The sequence below is a fragment of the Sabethes cyaneus genome, chromosome 3 (genome assembly GCF_943734655.1).
Source record: "Sabethes cyaneus chromosome 3, idSabCyanKW18_F2, whole genome shotgun sequence".
NCBI lineage: Eukaryota > Metazoa > Arthropoda > Insecta > Diptera > Culicidae > Sabethes > Sabethes cyaneus.
In genome coordinates, this window is record NC_071355.1 from 185,663,790 (window position 1) to 185,678,794 (window position 15,005).

Consider the following 15,005-nt stretch of genomic DNA (forward strand, 5'->3'; position numbering starts at 1 on the left):
CGACTGGTCCGCGTTAAAAGACAATCTGCGTAAATACAGCATTTTCTACATGCTGTTGGTTTATGTCGTTTTATTTTTTACCTGTTTTCATGTTCTGATATGAAGTTAATAAAAATATACTAACCTTTGCAAACCTTCGAGTAACAGCGGTGTCAGCATCACGTCAACCTGTCCTTTGAATCGCACCACCACCGAATTTCTGGTAGCAGTCTCACCCTGAGAGCTGAGAAACTCGTTTTCGCATTCTTTACTTTCATGTTTCTCGAATCGACCACGAACCATCACACTCGGATCCCAGGGATGTGGTTTCGGCAAAGTAGACAAACCCGATGAGCCCGATGCCGATTGACCAGAACCAACGTCATAACGGGAAATTACCTTTACCTCTCGCCAATTCGAATAGTTGTCGAAATGTGGAACCAATTTGCTACCTATGTAAACCAAGCCACCGTCGTCATTTTGTTGAAACAATGGCATCGAGAAAGAATCGGCTCCGAATGGCATCGCACAGTGGGACCAGTTGGAACAACGAACCTGGGCCAAATGGGTGACATAGCTGGCCATCAGCAGTGGTGAATCGATAATTGGACGATTGACCTGCATATGCAAGTTTACCAGTGTAATGTCTTCCTGTGAAGACAGCGCCGAAATGAACGAACTCGAGGACAGGGAGTGCGATTCCGACGAGTCGTGCGGATCAACCTGTGGAAGAGGTATTTGGTTATTTGAAGGTTCAGACATTGTTGCGATATTAGAACGCACAAGCAAAAAATAAGCTAGAAACAAGTTTCACAAATTGGTAACTTATAAGTTTTGTACCTAAGTATGCACTTATTCTTTGATAGTAGGCTGATTGAATAAAGCTATTATGTTTCAACATGTCCATTTTGTAGATTGTCGAGGAAGCTTGCTCATAAGCTTGATACTTTTTGTCAATTTGCAAACAGAAAATGTATGTTGCTAAGTACTTGAATTTCCTTTAATTAGGTTTATTTAAAAAAAATTCATTGCTAAGTTATAGGGCCACAGAGAAGAAACATCGTACAGGTTTGGGTCGAAGATGATCAGAATTTCCTAAAGTTTTGAACACTGGCGTATTTAATGGACTTATGAATGAAGACAATATTTAAAAAAAATACAACGTTACCTGTAAGTTTCTTGTTGGTTCAAAATATCGGGACCAAATCCGATGGAAAAAAATGAGGGAATTATATTATTTAGGGATTTAGGAACACTGGGTTTCAATGTTACACACTTTATTTCCAAACACTTAATGAACTACACACGCAGGTGCCGTCTCATATACCCAGCAAAATGGTCTGGATATTTCATTATACTTCTCAAACATAAGATCAGCTGATTATAGAGTTCGCTTCAAGTGGGTTTTACCACTCTTTACTCCAGCTTCCCACAACCCACTGAAATGTGGCTTCTATTCGATTTTCTTCCATCTTTCAATAATTCATATAAACGACGTAATTTATTTGAAGCTCCAGCGAAATTAGTTGCATTGTCAGACATTCATCTGACAATGTCTTAATGAAGGTCACACAAACTCTTACAAAGCATCAGTTCTTGACAATTTTTGAACAAAAATTCGAGTAGGCTCTTCAAATTCGTGTAGTTCTTCAACCCGAGTGAACATCCGGATGCATGACGTCACTGGTTCGTGCCAAATCCAAACGTGGTTCGGTGAAATTCCGTGTACAATAAGGCCGTAGTTCGCAGAGATCTTTGAGATGCTCGGAAATTCACTTTTGAAAGCAGCGTCGGCGAATCAATGTCGTTGTTCAAAATTTCTGAACTTTTCTGCGCCGTTCTAGTGTGTCCAAACCGAGCAGAAGACAACGTTCACGATAAGGAGGGAGATTCTCTGAGTCGCTCCAAGGCAACTCTCTGAGGGCAATACGGATAAATCGTCTTTGGATGCGTTCGATTCTTAGAATCCAGGTGAGCTGATGTGGTTGCCAAATCACGCAGGCGTTTTCAAGCAAAGGATGAACTAGTGCACAGTATAAAGATTTCCTTAAAAACTCTTCCGATTTTGGAGATAAATCCTAGCTGTCGGGATGCTTTGGAAATAATAGCAGAACGGTGAGCGCTAAACATAAGTTTGGAGTCGAGTAAGATGCCGAGGTCGCTAACTTGCTCTACCCTCCGGAGAGTATTTCCATTTATATTGTAGTCAAAGATGATAGAGTTTTGAGTGCGCTGAAACGTTATAACCTCACATTTTGCTGTGCTCACTATCAAGTAGTTGATCTTACACCAATTCACGAAGCCATCTAACAATTTTTGGAGCCGACGGCAGTCGTCGATAGAGCGCACGGTAAGAAACAGTTTAAGATCGTCAGCGTAGATAAGTGCGCATCCAGTTTCTAGTACCATAACTACATCGTTAAAAAACAATATGAACAGCAAGGGCCCCATATTGCTTCCTTGAGGAACACCAGACTTATTTGTAAACACAGATGAAACAGTAGATTCTAACTTGACTTGCAAGACTCTATCGCGGAAATATGATTCATGCCAAGCCAATAGCTGCTATGAGGCTCCCAAACGATGTAATTTCCGCAGAAGGATGCAATGATCGATCCGGTCGAATGCAGCTTTTATGTCCGTGTAAACTGCGTCGACTTGTGCTTTTTCTTCAAGTTGCGTGATGCAGAAGGAGGTAAAGTCGAGTAGATTGGTGGAAACTGATCGGCCAGGCATGAACCCGTGCTGGTGGGCTGATATATAATTTTTGGTACGGTTAAGCATGGCAGTGCCCACAATAATTTCAAAAAGTTTGGAAGCTGCAGACAAGCTGGTAATTCCTCTGTAGTTCCTAACATTCCGACGATCGCCACTCTTATGAACGGGAAACATAAAGGATCCTTTCCAAATACTAGGAAATTTTCCTTGTGCAAAAGACTTGTTGAAAATACAACAAAGTGGTACGGATAACTCAAATGCGCAGCGACAAAAAATAGCGGCTGGGATTCCATCAGGTCCGGTGGAATATGATCGCTTCAATCTACGAGCTGCTTCAACAACCATCACTGGAGTAATTTCGAAAGTGTCAAGGTCGACGAGTCCTTCGGGAACATTCATTGCAGCCAAACCAGCTTCTGCGTCGGAGGCGAACTCATTTGCAAATACCGAAGAGAAGAAGGATGCAAACATTTCGCAGGAGTCTGTAGTGGAGCACGATTCTGAGCCATCAAGATATACGTTGGCGGGAATAGAATTGCATTTGCGTTTTGAGTTTACAAAACTCCAAAAATCTTTCGGGTTTCTTCGCAGGTTAGTTTGCACACGGAGAACATATGACTTATACAGGGAGGCGTTGAGCTGACGATGCTCGTCACTGGTACGTTTATATTCACGTTTTAATTCTGCGGATTTACGGCGTCGGTATTTACGTAAACAAGTATTGCGCGAACGTTTTAAGGCTCGTAAACGATTAGTACTCCAGGGCGGTGTGGAACGTTGGCAGGTTTACCAGGCTTTTGTGGTTATTGAAGCGATCTAAGACAGCCAGAAACTTTGAAATACACGGCGTATTCAGATCAGCAGATGGATCGGGAATTTTGATCTATTCTTACAGAAGATTAGTATCCAGAACGGCATGGGGGGGCTCCGTAGCCGCAATGTTACCGAGTCTGCTTTGACAAGCGAGTGGTCGTGGGTTCGAATCTTAGTAGAATCAAGCCAATCGATGTCAAGTGACTTTAGCATGGGTTTATTTTCAGGCCTCTCCATATATACGCTTCCTTCATGTTGAATTCTATATATTTACCCACTGAAGCCTCCTGACAGTGCAAATGTCCTCTCCTATAATTAAGTGTACTGGTCAGAGGTACGAATGAGTCCTCGCCAGGGACGGCTATAATATGGGATAGTGCTGGCAGCGAGGAATAAGTGGGTAAAGTAGATCAAACTTTGAGGAAGGGTAAACCCCAATACACACAAGCACGCATAAATTTATTAAGCATATCGCTCATTCAATAGCGATTATAGCAAAAAGAAATACAGTGCAGGTCATACAGCAAACATCCGGGCGATATTACAAAGATCAACTATACTGGTCGCAGTAATGAGTCCACACATGGAAAAAAAAAATCCAGAACGGTATCCTAATCAATTTTGAACGCTCAGGTGCACCGCATCAGAACCTTCGCTTAACTAGTTACAGGAGAAACAAATCTTAGTGGGTCGGCATCGTGCATCGGTTAGTTGTACACCAGGTGGAATGTGCCAGTTGCCTGTATCAATGAGGTTGGATAAAACAAACCCGGTAACTCGAGGTGTAATTAAAAATTCTATTGATTCGCTAAAAATGTTGTAACTCGACGTAACCTTTAACGTGGCATTATGTTTAATGTGACATTGGTTGCCACCGGTCCCAATCACAGGTTAAACGGTTGAAGCCTTTTTTCTCGCTTCTCTCCAGTACAAGGTACCAATCATGCAGAAATTCGATGGTGCTCTGATAGTCTGATACGATGAGAGTTGAAGATTTTCCAGGTGCTTGCGCAAAATCTTTTCGCGACGCTGCTTTTCGGGTGACGCCATTTATTCCAATTTTCGAAAAACTGACAGCGATAAAAATGCAGTGTAAATAATACACTCTAAACTACTTCTACCCAAATTTTCGAGGGAAATCCTAATGGGTAATTTTCTAGTGTTTTTTCCGTGATGCAATTTGATGTGGGACACCCTCTATCTCGTATGGTAGCAGCATCTATAACGTTCTTAGCAACACCAATCTAACACTTCTTTATATGATAAATCTTCACCGCATACATTGAATCTTGATAAGCTTCCATCAAGTTCTGAAACGATACTGGCCATCAAAAGTCGGTAGGGGAAGTTTCAGTGCTTGCTGTTGAACGATTATTAGCGGAGGAGTGCGAGTTGCTTGTAGCACTATTCCTTGTTGAATAATGTGGTCAGCAAACTTGTCATTATCAATTCTTCGCTTCGTAGTGTTGGGCAAAATACAGGATTGCGTAATGGACTGGAAAGCGATCAACGAGAGTATATGCATGTTGAGGAGAAAAGACCGTTTCTTCAACTACACCATCATAAATATGCATTGTCCATACCAAGGTAGACCCGACGACGAGAAGGAAGATGGGACATCAAGGTTGTCATCGAGGATATGAACGCAATGTATAGACCAGTGATCGGGTTCCATAGCTTACAAACCGACACGAACGATAACGGCCAGCGATGCATCAATTTTGCAGCTTCCCGAAGAGCAATTGCTTTCCCCGCAAAGATATCCACAATGCCACCTGGAAATCACCTGACAAATGAACCTTAGACCAAATCAACCATATTCTCAACGAGGGCTGGTTTTTCTCGAACATCACCAACGTACGCGCCCAACTGCCGAAAACTACACGCGCGTACTGGATGAAGCTCTGCCTTCTTCTGTGGAGCTAGATTCCTTAAACCTCGAAAACGGATGGAGTATGATACGCTCGGCCGTCAATGAGACCGCAACTTGGTTTGACGGAGAATGCCAACAGGCGATAGAGAGGAAAAAAGAGCTTGGAAAAACTATTTAAGCATATCCACGAGAGAGAATTTGCCCAAGTATCGACGAGCGCGGAATGAGTTGGAGTGATATTGAGGAGGAAAAATCGCCGGAAGGAGGATAGAGATCGTCAGGAGTTTCTGGGCTAATGACACGCGCAGGTTTTACAAGGTGAACCAAACTCGAAAGGGCTACACACCTAAACTTGACAAGTGTAGAGACGAGGGAGGGGATCTAATCACAAACGAGCGCGAGGTGGTCGACAGATGGAAGCAGTTCTTCGATAATATCAACGGCGATATAGCGAGGAGAGTTAGCCTAGGAGTCCCTATAAGCGATAACAACTCGACAACCGGGAGAATTCTATAAAAATGGCCAAGAACCGACACTTCACTGGATAATTTCAAGCATTCGCGAGAAGGAGAAACTACCGGAAGAGTGAATGGAAGGTGTGATCTGCTCCATCTACAAAAAGGGCGATCGGCTAGATTGCTGTAATTACCGCGGTATTACGCTGGTCAAAGCCGCCTACAAGGTGCTCTCCCAGATTTTGCTGCGTCGTCTATCCTCATTAGCAGGAGCATTCGTGGGGCAGTATCAAGCGGGCTTTATGAGGACCCATGCTACTACGGATTAAATTTTTACTCTTCGACAAATCGGGACGGGAGTACAACGTGCCTACGCATCATATTTTCGTGAAATTCAGGGCGGCATGTGATACAGTTGAACGCGAACAGCTATGGCAGATAATGAAAGCGTACGGTCGTCGGACAAACTGACGCGGCTGATCAAAGCTACCCTGGAGCGAGTGCGCGTTTCGGGGGAAGCTCTCGAACCTTTTCGAATCGCGCAAAGGGTTGCGGCAAGAGGATAGACTGAATTTTAAATTCGAGTATTATTAATATCACTTATTCTAACACACGCTGTATAGCAAAGCGAAAACAATATGAAGGCTAATAAATAGAGAATAAATGTCAAGAGCATCATTTTAAAAATATATTATACTTACATAAAAGCAGTGGCAAAAGATATTAAACAAGTACGTTGAACGGTAACTTAAGTTTTAAGCATTGCTGCTTAAGTTAGGATATGAAAATGCATGCTTAAAGACCGGAATGTGGGATTGATTTTGGTAATCTCTAGATAAAAAAAATTGTTATGCTCTTTCTAATCCGATTCCGATCTATCTATTCTCCTTATTTTTCATTTTGTCAAGTTAGGAAAATAGGAAAACCGAATTGAGCAAAACAATTCTGACCATCAGGACATAAATAAAACAATCAGGACTGAATGAAACGAAACAATAAAAAAAATAACTAGCGCACATTAAAAGCACAATATCTATCTCACACTCTAATGTTTTTGTACTCACGTCGTAAACCGGCTTAAAATGACGAAATTCGGGTCGTGAAGTAATGTTACTGAATTTACGCAGGGGTGTCGCCAGACCATGGATCCGACGTTCCTCATCGTTCTGGCGTTCGGGAGACGGCGAAATTGATACGCGTGTTTTTTTGGTACGTTTATGAGGTTGAAAAGTTTTCGAATTCGTATGACGGATGCGATGAATTAGCGGCGATTTTCGATACGATTGTCGTATTGTCATAAATGGAACGATGGAACCACGTGGCGAAGGAGGATATGAGTTTTGCGCGTTTTGCAAGCATAAAAACAAGAAAATCGCTATCAATACTTGGTTCTGCAAAAATGAATTTCTGGAATCATGAATTAAAATCATGCGAAACGCTTCGAAAAATTTAAGATATGAAATAAAGATTTGATGATTTGTTTCGGGTAAGATAATCATCATTTCTACAAGCTAGCGCAATTGAGGCTCAACAAACCAACGCATTAACAAAAATATCGCCGCAATGAATAAAAATGCCTATCTAAATTACTGTGTCAAAACAGGTCTGCACTCAAAATAAAAAATTAACTCCAGATTGCCTAGATATATACGCCCTGGAAAACAAAAGGAAAAGGATGCTTACCAGCTCCGCTGTAGACTGTGGTCTCATGGGTAAACTGCGATGTTCCGGTGTGTGGATTTCGTAATCGCTTCGATGGGACGAAAGCTTCCCTTCCAAATCATTCGGTCCAACAATACTGAGATCAGAAGCAAAACGTTTCTTCGGTATCGATGGTACGTCATTTGCCTTCAAGCTAGAGCTGCGTGAGGCGTGCAGATCTTCGTCGGCCGAGAAAAACGCTTCCGATGGGTTTTCCGACGTCAGTGAAACTGTACGCTGAACGTCCCGAATGATTACGTCCTCGGAAACTTTCGGGCTGAGCGAATGCTCTGAATCGGATTCCAGCGGGTGTGGCTGGGGAGCAGATTGTGACAGCTCGTGCGTTGGTTCCTCCGTCATACTGCTGGTATCGTCACCCTGAACGTATTCCATTGTGAGACGAGAATCGGACGCACTGGTTTTGGGGGTTTGCACTTTAATTGCTTTGGGTGTGAGAAGGCGCGATTCCGATTCCTGGCGAGACGGTGTAGGGGTTGAGATTTTCGAACTATTAACCTTGGGACTGGATTCCAACAGCCGATAGTATGGAACGTCATGGGAAATTGTGTTTTGTCTGGAACAAAAAAAAAAATAAACATGTAATATACCTTTTCACCCATTCTCGGCCATCAGCTATTAAGTTCTCTATTTCATTGTAATTCTTGTTCGAGTAATTAAAAATAGATCATGTAGGTAGCATTATACAAAGGGTGTCAAATTCTTCAGACAACACTTTACCTGGTGCATACCAAATCGTAATTTGCTTTACTATCGGGTCTCTCTTTTCTTTGAGCTAACATCATGCCAGGCAAATTCAACTGATTACGAAAAATGCTGTCACAGATGAACGACCCTAACCCCGTATGTGGGAATTGAACTCACAACCTATACATTGTTAAGTCAGTAGACTACACCTTTGAGCCACAACCACATTCATTCACTTACCTCGCACTAGTGTAGGAAAAGCGTCGTCCTCTGCTGCGATCGGAACTTAACGGCGAACCGGTGTCTTTTTCTTTGACGCGTTCTAGTGAGGATTTTCCCGACTTGTCACCGCTGTTGCGTATCAACGTACTGTTAGGGGATACGTCACACTGCTTTTGCTGATTGATGATCGAATCATGCTTCGGTGGCAGAGGTGATTTGGAATCCGCTCCAAATCTAGTGGTACGAAGGTTCGGTTTACCCACGTACTCATAGCATTCTTGCAGTGAAACCGGCTGCAGGCTATAGGGTGGCGTGTGAAACACCAGCTGGTCCTCATGCAGCAAACTCTGACCGAAGCCGTACTCGCGAGAATTCGGATAAATGTGATAGCGCGCTATGTTGATGAAATCCTGCAAATCCTGCGCCGAAGGTTTGAAGAAGCGTGGACCGTTGCGGTTAGTGCCGAAAAAAGCACATCCTCCAACGCAACCGCAACGAATAGGATCGCTGCTGTTTGCCCACAAGAACCAAAGTTTTCTGGCTCGCTCGTCATGCAGTTTAAGATAGCTGAGAAAAAACAATAAAATTAAATAAGTTTCTTTTAAAGGAAATTTAAAGATTTAATTACTTATGCTGCACCAAATGTAAGCAGTGCTCAGGAATAGGAAGCGCCGAAGCAGCTTCGATAATAATCGGTCCTAGTGAAAGACATCCAACCTCCAGCCAAGGTTCCGTAGAGTCAATATCCCGGCAGTTGTTTCGAGCCGTCGAGTGAACCGAAGGGTAACCATCGTCCTTATCTCGCCGGTAACCACCGTGGTCAGATTCGTGGCTCCGCCGGTTCGAAAGCGAACCAAATGCATCGTCTCTTCCGTGCTCTTTCGAATCACGGCGAACGGAAAAGGAGGAATGTTGCGTCGGCTGCTGCTGCTGCTGTTGTTGAAATTGCTCGGAAGACTTTTTATGCTTCATTCCGCTACAGCCACACGCTGCTGGCTCGTCCGGTCTTTTGAATAAGGGATTAGCTGTTTCCTCCTTGCATCCCGGCTCGTGTTTATTGTTAGTTTGATGATGAGCTTTAGTCGATCGACTGCTTCCAGTCGTTCCAGTATTGCTGTGTGAATTACCATTGCTGTGACTGAAATGCCCTCCAGTTGAGATGAACTGACGCAATAAAATGGTTGGAATCAGTCCAGTAACTCCGGATTTGACCTGCTGCCCATGAAGATTGCACGTTGCGATGCGAATGGGCGAGATCCAAGTGTGCATGGCGGTTCCGTTCTCCACCAAATAAAAATCGATTGCATCGATTGCCACTCGCGTCATGCGATACTTAATATCCTCCGTCGACGGGCAGCGATATTTAGCTTCTTCCTTCGTGTGCGGGCACACGTTAGTTGGAACGCCGTGATGGCAATAGCGTACGGTTTTGGGTGATTTTAGTTCATTTTCCGAATCCATCGTAAGGAAAGCTAGTGTCTCTAGACCTACTACAACGTTCATTAACTGGGGAAGCGTCATTTTCCCGGACAGTTTTCCAAGTTGTACTTCCAGCAGCCATGCGTATTCAAGTGTTTCTTCGTCCAGCTGTCGACCTTCATTGCTGAACATGGCATGACCTCTAACCTGCACTGCCGACAGAAGCAAATGTCCCTGTTTTAAGTGTTTGTCCTTCGACGGTCGAATAGTGTTTTCCGAAGAAATGAGAAACGATGGACTAACGAGCACTTGAAGTTCGGTTTCGTGAAATCGTTTCTTCATCTCGAAGCCGAGCCGCTCAATGAGAATAACCGGACAGTGAGGATCATTTTCATTGCAGTTCTTTATGACGTGTGCCTGCAGATCGTGAATGGTTACGCTAACAATAACTTCCAGTGGTCGAAACATTCTCGGATCGAAACGTTTGGGTTTCTCCTCCATGTTTACGCTCGCTTCGGAAATGGACTTGCTTGGGTCGTCTTTCGAGCTTGTCGATTTGGTACCAACATTCTTGGTAGAGTTTGATTTGGAATTTGATTTTTCCATATCCGTAAAAGATTGATCTTCGCCAAAAATGTTTTCCTTTAGATGTATGAAATTCCTCAAAATTGCACCGTAGGCAAGCATAATCGAAGATCCGATCTCCAGTTCGACTGAAACTTGATCCGGTGGTAGAGTGGTAGGATCAAACCGTGGTTGACCGGCGTCGTTCCAAGTGATGGCAGGTGATTTTCTCATTTTTGGGATGCGCATTGGGCTGAGCAGGATTTCTTCTTTCTCTGGTGTTGTTATATCTGCTTGAGGATCCGGTCCAAGCGGTGGCATCGGATGGTAGATGTACTTAATCGAAAGTGCCACAATCGGTACGGTCCAGCAATCTATCCAACCGGCTGAACGTAGACAAACTCGACGCCATTTATTTGTGATTAGCTCGCAACGTTTCTTAACACTTCCGTCACGTGTCAGCAGTCTGGCATTTTTATCCAGCGCAACCAATATAGGTTTACTGCTAGACTGCTCAGGAAGGTACATACTTAAATCTAGACCTTCTCCGTGAATCCAGAATACGATCGGGATCTTGTTTGGAAGGAAATCATCAAACGGAAGGCTGAAGCTCAGGTCAAACAAATCTCCACAGAATGCAAGATGATGATTTTCCTGATTGGTACTGGAACAATCGATCCAGTTAAACTCGTTGCTCAAAGTGATAATTTCGAATTCCTTCAAAATAACTCCAAACTTCCAGGTATAGGGAACAAAACTCAAAATATCCGGCCTAGCTTTTGAAGCCCAATCTTCCACCAAATCCTGGAAAAACTCTTTGTGCGAAAACACTATATAAGCAGTTGCTTTGCTACCGGTCAAATTAATGGTCCATTCTTGGTGATTATTCCACCGAACCGGATAGTGAATTTTCACATTAAACTGCAGCGTCTCACATTCCGCCAAACTGCGATACTGCAGACTGGTTGTGGCTTCCACGTGCAACAGTTGTCCAGTTACTTTGGTAGTGAAACCATCCTGCAGCGTAATCCAAGGCAGCGTAACTTCCAGATAAGATCCAGCACCGATATTGACATGAACAGCGTTAGTTTCCTTATTCTTCGAAAACAGTATATCAATCGTGGCCTCGTTCAGCGTACACAGACTAACATCGAACGATCGCATCTCACGTCGATCGCCGGGTTTCGGCGGTTGAGTCACTTGCATCGCTTGATAATCCGGGGGGAAGAAAAATTTAAATAAATGATCCCGTTGACGATCCGCCCATGGACCGTAGCTGAAGTCGGTTCCTTTGCCGCACTTTATATCGATGCCCCATACGGGTGGCGCAGCCTCCACTACGTCACCATTAGCCAGAGTTAACGTTACAGGTTGCTCCGGGACCAGGCCAGCTTCATCCATGTAAAAGTACAGCTCAATATTATTGGACATCATCACCACAAATCCTTCACCCATGTAACGAGGCGGTTCATCTACCAGACCCGTATATTTGGGGCTAGGGGCCAACAGCACTTTTGAATTTTCGACTTTTGCTTTAACGAAATGCATAAAATGATCCAACTTAGAAACTGCAGGCTTTGTGCTATACACACAATGAGCTTCTTCCACACAAATAGAAAGAGTTGTGGGGGTCAAGCGATTACCGAACACAAATCGGCCGGAACAAATATCAATTTTTATCACAGGAATTAAATCTCTCCAGGTGGTTGCTGCCATTGCCTCTGGTCTGGGCTTTTTTATTTTTTCTGGTGGCTCATTACTTTGTCTTTGATTTTCATAGTTCATTGCTTGCTCTTTGAAGCGTGCAATCTCTTCTGCGCTCATATTATCCGTTGGGATAAGTATCGATGGTTTCAGTCCAAACGTTTTTTCCAACTTAGCATAGAGATCCGACCGATTATACACATGCAGTTCGAATCCATTCAACATCACCGACAAACGTGTATCCGAATGGGACAAATCCTCTGATACATCCTTCGGTACATACGACCGCCACCAACGAAAAATAAAGTATCCATCCTGCACTCGAACCGTGTAATCGTAGCACACATACACAACATCACGAAACATAATTTTCCCAGCCAAAGGATTAACGTTCAGTGATCCTATCTTAAAATAGGCCCCTCTAACGAACAAACGGTTGACCAGCTTCGTGATACAGTAACCAAACAAGCGCGAATTATAAAAAGTAATGTACACCACCCAAACGATTGAGGAGATAAGTGAGAATAGAAGCCACACCTAAAAAAAATCAAAGCACATGTTTAGATTAAAAACGAACACTTTCTAAAACCCCTAAAATCATTACTATACATACCATGTTCTTGTCTAGCTTCATCTCCTCGAGCGATTGAGTCGTATTAAACTGACCCATACCGAGATCGATTAGATCTGGCTCTTCGGACACTTCGTAGCTCATGATGACGTCGTTTTTAGTCGTAAAGCCTGTAATGGAGATAATTAAAGTAAGTATGCGTTGTCAAGAAAAAACAGTCGACCTTCATCGGCAGCTAGTGCTTTGAACAAAGAAAAGAAACAGACTTATCAACAAGCACTGGAAGAATGTAGTGCAAGGGTCAATGGACGGACGATTGATATGAATAATGGTTGTAAATAGAAGATTCCTATTTTGATTGACTTAAATAATTTATGTAATGTATTCATATTTATCTCATATATCTAGATACAAAGCTAGTCTGCTTTTTTGGTTACGTCTAGCTCAAATCGCTATATTTTGCGATCCTCAGAACTGGAATGGAGCATAAACCAAATCGTAAAATAACGTAAACAATTTCACCCCACAGTGCATCAATCCAATGAACTGTCCTCTCACTAACACATATACCAAAATCCCAAACAGATGATTAACACTGCACTGACAGCATTATGAAACTTTGTTTTGACGGCTAGACTGCAATCGATTTTTATTCTCATCAGATTTTCATTAGCCGAAAAAAATCAATACTGTAACGTTCTATTATTACAAGTATTATACTTCTTTTCAAATGGATTCACTTGATTACGTTTCACGCATTGCGGAAAAAATGAATCACCTTTATATTTCGACACTTTCGTTATCTGATTCATTACTCATTAAATTGATCAAAATACATTGCAGTATCAGTATGACACACCCAAGTGCAACACATATTGGTCGGAAAACCATCCGCAACATCACAATTTTTCAAACTTTTAGCGTTAAACACAAACTCACCTTCCAATAGTTCTAGGTAACATGTAATAACAGCATTTTATTCGGTCGAAAACCGCAATTTTCTACATAAAACCTAACATCACAGAAAGATTTGCAAATACGTTCGCCATCTTGTTTTTCATTGGACTTGACAGCTGGCGAGGCACACAGACTAGCCATTCAGACAATAAGTCATACTCAAAACAGTTTTAAATTAGTAATCTTTAAAAATTACTATTACAAAGGTTGAGAATCCGACATAATATGAAAGTAAAAAAATATTCCCGTATTTTAAAATTGTTAACACCATAGCTTTTTCCACAAAAAAGCCCGATTAAATCACTTGCTGTGAAAACTGACAACTCTGGTCACATAATGGTCTGTGCCGACAGCCGCTGTCACTCTGACAGCGAGTTTTGCCGGATGGGAAAATGTCAAAAACGGTGCTGTAAGATGGATAGTTGTGAAATTGGCCACCGGGGAGCCTTCGAATCAACAGGTGAATGTTTACAAACATTCAGTGGCACGAAAACGCATTTCGGTTTTTTTCCTTTGTTTTTGGGTTGTGTAAGGCAATACATGCATGCAGTGTTGATATCGAGCAACGAAACGGGCCCATTGTGAGGATCGTGGGTATCGAATTTCCGCGTTAAAAACAGATTGAAACTTGCAACCGGCGTAGTCAGCTGATTTTGTTTGCAAACAATTTTAGTTTATGCTGTGTCCGCTTGATACCTCTGCGAAATGGTTTCCATTCTGACTAACAGAGGGACAAGGTTCATTACAAAGCTGCGCTATCTGTACATGAAAATGAAAAGGGAATGTTGTTGGTTTTTCAGTGAAAACGGTGACAACAGCTTGCTTCTGACGATGTAGTGTTTAAGTACGTTCTTCATCTTATATTAAATACTAGCTGACCCGACAAACTTCGTATTGCCACAAATTAAACTGTGTTGTACATAAACCGTGAATCTCGGATGACCTTTGTCACAATCTCGAGTTTCTGGGGAGTTCATGGGTGTTTTAATATACAAATTTTCCTCACAGTAAAGTAGAAAACAACTCATTACTTAGCCTGATAAAATAAAGCGGAAAGTATTTAAATATTCGCCATCATTACATCATTACCATTTCGCCGAATACAATTTTGTAGAACACCAATTCTCGGCTGACCATAACGCGGAGTATAGTTTCGCAGAATACCATTTCGAGAAAAACCTTACGCGGGATGTACCATTTCACAGAAAATCTTTTCGTAGAAAATACCATTTTGCAGGGGTGACCCAACTGAAGGAAAGTAATAGAGGTCAGTAGATCTAGGAAAATAAATAAACCTAGATAGAGATGATTTCTACGGGGGCTG

At 42.5% G+C, this 15,005-nt stretch overlaps 1 protein-coding gene across 1 annotated transcript in view; it reads right to left on the reverse strand.

Annotated features, from left to right (window-relative positions):
- The window catches only part of LOC128743937 (bridge-like lipid transfer protein family member 1), a 30,091-nt gene extending 16,322 nt beyond the window's left edge, over positions 1-13,769 (reverse strand). Inside the window, exons 1-6 of the mRNA XM_053840650.1 lie at positions 13,664-13,769; positions 12,767-12,894; positions 9,095-12,690; positions 8,485-9,033; positions 7,522-8,113; positions 125-702 (exon numbers count right to left, since the gene is read on the reverse strand). Coding sequence (XP_053696625.1) covers positions 125-702; positions 7,522-8,113; positions 8,485-9,033; positions 9,095-12,690; positions 12,767-12,868 — 5,417 coding nt within the window. The 5' untranslated portion in view covers positions 12,869-12,894; positions 13,664-13,769. The remainder of the gene's footprint in view (positions 1-124; positions 703-7,521; positions 8,114-8,484; positions 9,034-9,094; positions 12,691-12,766; positions 12,895-13,663) is intronic.
- Between the last annotated feature and the right edge of the window lie 1,236 nt (positions 13,770-15,005).